This window comes from Macadamia integrifolia, chromosome 1 (assembly GCF_013358625.1).
Source record: "Macadamia integrifolia cultivar HAES 741 chromosome 1, SCU_Mint_v3, whole genome shotgun sequence".
In the NCBI taxonomy this organism is placed as follows: Eukaryota; Viridiplantae; Streptophyta; class Magnoliopsida; order Proteales; family Proteaceae; genus Macadamia; species Macadamia integrifolia.
Window position 1 is genome coordinate 15,518,450 of NC_056557.1, and position 6,331 is coordinate 15,524,780.

The window sequence follows — 6,331 nt, forward strand, 5'->3', positions numbered from 1 at the left end:
GACAACAATCCTTAAATCAAGGGAGGTTGTTGGCTGATGTGGTGGTATATTTCTCCCACCCCACCCCTCTTAGGCCCTGTTTGTTTGACGAGGTTTTCCTGGGGTGGGATTCAAGGGGTGGGATAGTTGTACAAACTATTCCACCCCATGAGATTTGAGGGGGTTTGGTAATCAGGGGGTGGGAGTTTGTTTATAAAACAAAAAAAATTGTGCAACTCCTATGGGCCAACGTAGTTGGCGACTTCTCCCACCCCACCCTTTTGCAAAGTCCTGCCAATTTGGTGGGACTTTGCTGGTAAACATGAAGGAAAACAGTTGGGAGATGGCACGTTGTGCATCACCCTACCTTGCCTATTGCTTGAAGCTCCTCCACCACTCACCAAGAAAACCCTATGCCCAACTGCTGCACCTAGCTTTGCTCAGCATCTACCCTGCCATTGTTGCAGGCAGCCCGCAACCAATCTCTCAACCTGCAGGCCCTTGTGGTATGGATTGCAAAATTTAAAAAAGAAGAAGATGGTGATATCTATGCAACCAAGCATTCTGCAATCGTTGTAGGTGAGCTATGGAAGCCAAAGGTGCAAGCCAAATTCCAAGATTAAGAGAAAAAAGGAAGATCAAAAAAGATTAAGATGGAGATCTTAGGGGAGACTCTAGGAGCAATTGGTTCCCATCCATTAAATTACAGACCTCTCTCTCTCTCTGCATGCAGGATTAAGAAGGGGAGAGAGGAGGAAGAGGGCAAGAGATTGGGATGAGAGAAGCTAATCATGAGGAACTGATAAAATATTGCATGAGAAAGAGGAGCCAGCCCTAGATCTGAGATTTTAAGGCTTCACTTGCATAACAGAGGAAGAAGATGATGGAATACAAGATCATCAAGCAGAAAAAAAACAAGGAAGCATTACCGGAGCTCCATCATCTTCCACCCGCGATCAAAACCAAGAAGCATTACCAGAGCTCCATCGTCTTAGCAGAAGATATCCTCATAAGTTGCAATCTAAGCATTACCGGAGCTCCATAGCCCCTTCGCTCACACACACACTCAACTCTCTCTCTCTCTCTCTCTCTCTCTCTCTCTCTCTCTCACTCAAGACAACGAAATCTCTACTCTGCTCTTTTTACTCTCTGGAATTTTCTCCTAGGTAGGATAACCAAACAAGATGGTGGAATGGTAAAGTAGTGGTAAAGTGATGGCAAACTTCACTTTCCTGTCGCTTACCCCATTACCATGTGGGTCCCAATTCCACAAAAATCCCACCCGAACTCCCTATCAAACAAACAAGCCCTTAAAGTTTTTTTTACAGGACTTTGTAAGGAAAGAAAGGGAAACACTAAAACAAAGATTGAAACCATTATTCTATAATTTTTGGGGACCCACAATTATACTTTTTACTTCCTTTTTCTGTTCCCTCGCCCTACTACACATGGGCCCCACTAGTTTTACTCTCCCAGTCATTTTAGGCTGCGTTTGGTCATGTTTCTATTCCAGAAACGACATTTCGTGTAAAAAACAAAAATTTTATTTTTTGTATTAAAATGCCTTTTTTTTTTTTAACAAAGTTGGGACGATGGAACAAACTTTTGTCGTTCTGTCAATTGTCGTTTCTACCCTCTTTTTTTTTTCATTTTTTGTTCCAAAAAAATAAATAAATAAACACACCAACCGCTTTAATAAAAAAACTCCATAAACATTTTTCTGAAACTATACCAAATGCAGCCTTATTCTGCCAAATAAATATGCCCAAAAGTACTTGTAGGGACAAATAAATATTGTAAAATAGGTTACAAGTTCAATCGTATTGGGTTCGATTACTCAAATATACCTTTATTGAAAATCAGATTTATGTCTAATTAAAAAAAGAGGGAGAGAGAATGCTATATGTCTGCCCGCATATTCAGACACAGGGTCCCATTTTCGGAAAAAAATCGTCTGTTTTTCTTCATCCATGTTTTTCTTGTTTTGCTACCTTCAGAAGGCGACATGTGGCATTACTTTAAGTGGACGACCAAGATTGAGTTAAAAACCAAACTGGATGTAATAACCCTCACCCAACTGAATTAATCTTGACCGTTGATGACATGTGTCATCTTCTGCAATTAGCAAAACACAAGAAAAACAGGGATTAGAAAAACAGACAATTTTTATCCCCCTTTTTCAGGGGCTATGTCTGACCCTAGAGAACGCTAAAACGGGTAGCATTCTAACGGTAGTGTTGACGACGTGGATCTTTCTTTCTACCATGATCAATCTCATTAAATTGTCGCCTTCGAATCCAATCCACAATTACGCTATGAATTGAACTTTAGAAGAAGAGAGCCCTAGAATTTGAAAAAGCATAATATTAAGGAAAAAGGAAAAAGGAAAATAATGTAGACACCATTGGTGCCGTAGTGGTACATCCACTTGATCGAGGTAACATAAATCACTCTCTTCCCTAACTATACGCTCCCCCTTGTATGAATCGAGAGGCCCAATCTCCATTATGCTAATATGACTGTATAATATGATAATAAAGGCACACAATGAATTAAGTAGTTTTTTTGGTCGCACCCAAAAAGAAAAGCTATGCCTGCTAAGGGTGTCAATTGGTCTGGTTTCGGTTATTCGGTTCAGTTTCAAATGATGATAAGGTGGACTATAACCGAATCGAGAACCGAATTGGTTCTGTATTTAGATACTTAAACCGATTCAATTTGACTCAGCTCGATTTCGGTTCCAATTCAATTATGATATGCAATTTTAATTCGGTTATGAAAACGGTTCCACTTTTGAACCATGACTGTGATGGACCAAAGGCCATAATGGGCTCAAGTGATGATAACTCCAAAATTATCTTAGCTTGTAAATAAGTGATGATAAATTGCAAAAAACACTTACCACATAAAAATAAAAATAAAATAAAAAAAGAGCTTGCAAAAAACACTCTTGAATGATAAGAGCAATTCGGTTCGGTTTGGTTTGAACCAATGGTTCTGACACCCTAAACAGAAACTGAGCCAAACCAAATAGCATACTCACATATTCAAACCACCTTTGAACCTAATAAATTCGGTTTGGTTTCAATTCAGTTAATTCGACTCGGTTCGATTTTGATTTTGGTATTTGGTTTCGGTTTGAAATTGACACCCTTAATGCTTGCTAGCTCTGTGAGGCTTAGTATAATTCCACGGATGGGTTGCAAGTTCAACCCTTCCTACACCCCATCTTGACTAAAATAGTTAATAATAAAAATGTAAGAAGTGTGGTCCATTCACTTTAGGCCCCCTTTTGGTCCCTCCGAGGATCCCTTGTCTAATCTCATAGTGGGTCTTCACCAAAAAAGCTAAACAAAAAGCCATATCATTAGCACTTGACACCCTTTGAGATGTCAAATAATGTGTAACCTTACTTTTTGTCCCTTTAAGCAAATTTTTTCTTTTTCTTTTTTTTGACTATTAATTTGAGTGAGGATAAATACTATCACTGTGTACTTGAAATGTATTGATAATAACAGCTTTTGATGATAAATCTTTTTCAGATTAATTTTGAAAACCCTTTTTATACTTTCAACATACATATCTTCTGGGAATAAGTTCAATTTCTATATACACCTATATATGAAGTTGTGATTTAAACAGTCCCTGTTTAAATGCTAAAAAGGATTTTTATCAAGATACAAGCCACCACCACTTATCCATCATTAAAGTTTGAACTGAAACTGAAAGATCTTATTTCCAATCTGCCCATAATGAAATCAATACTTCAAATCTGAAACAAGACTAATAAAAATAAGGAGAAGGTGATTAAGATAGTCCTACATCGTTTGGGTATCAAGAGAGCATGTGGGCTATAAAAAATGGCCCCAAGCCAGACGCAACATTCTTCACGGGCCTTAACGGCCAGTTGGAAGATACTATTTGCAAGGGTGTCCTGAAATTCATAGTAGAGCTATCAATTTCAGTTGCCCTTTTTGCAAGCTCTTTGAGGACCTGAACCTTCTCCATCATTTTCCTCCCTTCTTCTTTAAACAAAACTAAATTTAGTCCCTTAGGGCCCGTTTGATAACGTTTCAAGAAACGCGTTTCTGTCGTTGCTGTTTCCAGAAACAGCAGAAACGGAGTAAAAAGCGTTTGATAAAACTGTTTCGTTTCACTTATTTTCAGAAATAGAAATAGAAATTTTTACTTATTTATGGTTCAAGAAACGACCCAGGCGAAACTTGTTTCGCCGTTTCTGGAAACGACTTGCGGCCATTCTTTCATTGGTTACTATCGACTTCTAAAAACATAACTTATCAAACACCTTCAATTCCATTTCTGTTTCTAGAAACAAAAATTTATGTTTCTGCCGTTTCCTGAACAGAAACGGCAGAAACATTATCAAACGGGCCCTTAATCACTCCATCTCTAGTAAAGACCCCATTACAAATTCTAACTCCAATTCCCAACACATCAAAAGTAAGCCTTCCATTCAAGTGCTGATCTCCTAAAATGGGACGGCCGATCACAGGAACCCCAGCCAAGATACTCTCTGTTACTGAGCTCCATCCACATTGTGTCATGAACACACCTACTGCTATGTGTTTGAGGACACACATCTGAGGAGCCCATGGGACTATCAGTCCCTTTTCCCTTGTCCTGTTTAGGAATCTATCTGGTAATTGTTCATTCAGCTTCTCCTTGAGACCACAGAAATGGTGTTCCACTAGCTTCTAATCCTTCTGCTAATGCTCCCAACTCATGTGATGCCAACGCCCATATTATGCCAAAGCTAATATATACTACTGAGGAAGATTTCTGCTTGTCCAGCCATGAAAGGCAACCAGTAGTATCTGTATTAGACTGAGGTGGATAATCAAGCGTGAAGGGTGCAACTGAAAGGCAGTTTTGGAGCTTCGACTTGAGTTCCTTGATGATTGTAGGGTTCACTTCCTCGTATGTATTGATCAAAACCGCAGTTGCCCGTGGCAACATTTGGCCCATCCGATATAGCATACAAGATAAAGTAGACTCCAAGTTCCCTAGGATGATTCCATCTTGCACATCTCGAAGAGTTATCGACGACATTCCTGGAATGAAATCAACGTTTAGAAGAACCACCCAACAAACAACAATAACTTTCAAAATCTTATCCCAACTTAATGGGGTCGAGTATATAGAGATTCCAAGCAAAAAAGAGCATAAGGATCCATGCAAAAAGATTGACGAGTTACAGTTAGTGCCAACTGTTAACTTGACGACAAATCAGTGGTGCTTAACCATAAAGCTATTCCAATGGCTGTGAAAACAAAAAATCCCTATTGGGTCCTGAATTCCAAGATCAATATATAGATTAAGAAATACTAACCCTTATAATAAATAAAATGCGAAGCCATGGAGATGAACTCTAACAAGCTAACTTTGGATTAGAACTGACGCAACTTTTACCCTATATAACCTTGGTTGCAAGAGTTGGTGACCTGTTTCAATTATGCATGGCTGTGGTGTGGACTTGCTTAAGGAAGGTGAAGGTAGGAAAAGTAGAAAATATATTCGTAAAATTAAGAGACTATTTTCTAGAATCAAGTTTTACTTCATCCACAGTATTGGGTATCAAATGGTGATCCATAGGGTATCACGCAATAATTGGGGGGGTATGTTTTTACCATTAGTAAATAAAGGGGTGGATATTTAAAGCCACTGATGATTGTATGGTTCCTTAACCGCGTGATTAAGGAAAAATTTCTCCTTTTTCTATGTTTGACAAGAATGATTAATACTAAAGAAAAAAAACACGTGAGAAGGAAAAAAGAAAAAAGAAAAAAGGATAGTATTTGAGCAGAGAAGGTTTTATATATGTGTGTGTGTGTGTGTGTAGATGCATGGAAGGTGGTGGGGAATCCAGACTTCATTGAAAATATTAATTATTCACAAAAAAAAAAAAAAAATCCTGCTTAATTTCAGTAGGCTCAATAAAGATGGAACCATAGGGGTGGAAAGCGATAAATAATTCTTATTCTTCTCTATATTTCTCGCTATTTTAATTTATTTTTAAATTGCATCTCTCAAACTTAGGCAGAAATTGCCTTATTCCGGTCAAGTTACCAAGGGGATTGATGGTGAATCAACTCGTACCAGTCCTAGTTGACACTGACTTAACCCAGTCATGACCAGGTGAATCGGATCATAAATCGAATGATTCATGTTGAAATCAGAATTGACCCATTTTAGCTGATTACTATTGATTGAAATCGGGTGCTGATTCCAAGTTTTAAAACCCTGGTCAATAAGACCTATCTTAGGATCAGGCTCGGAATAAAAGCAAGCAAATAATCCTTCCAAAAGGAGAAAAAGCCAATCAATAAGAAAA

General features: G+C 38.4%; 1 protein-coding gene across 1 annotated transcript; it reads right to left on the reverse strand.

The window, feature by feature from the left end:
* Window positions 1-4,647: 4,647 nt before the first annotated feature.
* Window positions 4,648-5,049, reverse strand: LOC122068445 (anthocyanidin 3-O-glucosyltransferase 7-like). Its single transcript, XM_042632335.1, has one exon. The coding sequence runs from the start codon at window positions 5,047-5,049 to the stop codon at window positions 4,648-4,650; it is 402 nt and encodes a 133-aa protein (XP_042488269.1).
* Between the last annotated feature and the right edge of the window lie 1,282 nt (window positions 5,050-6,331).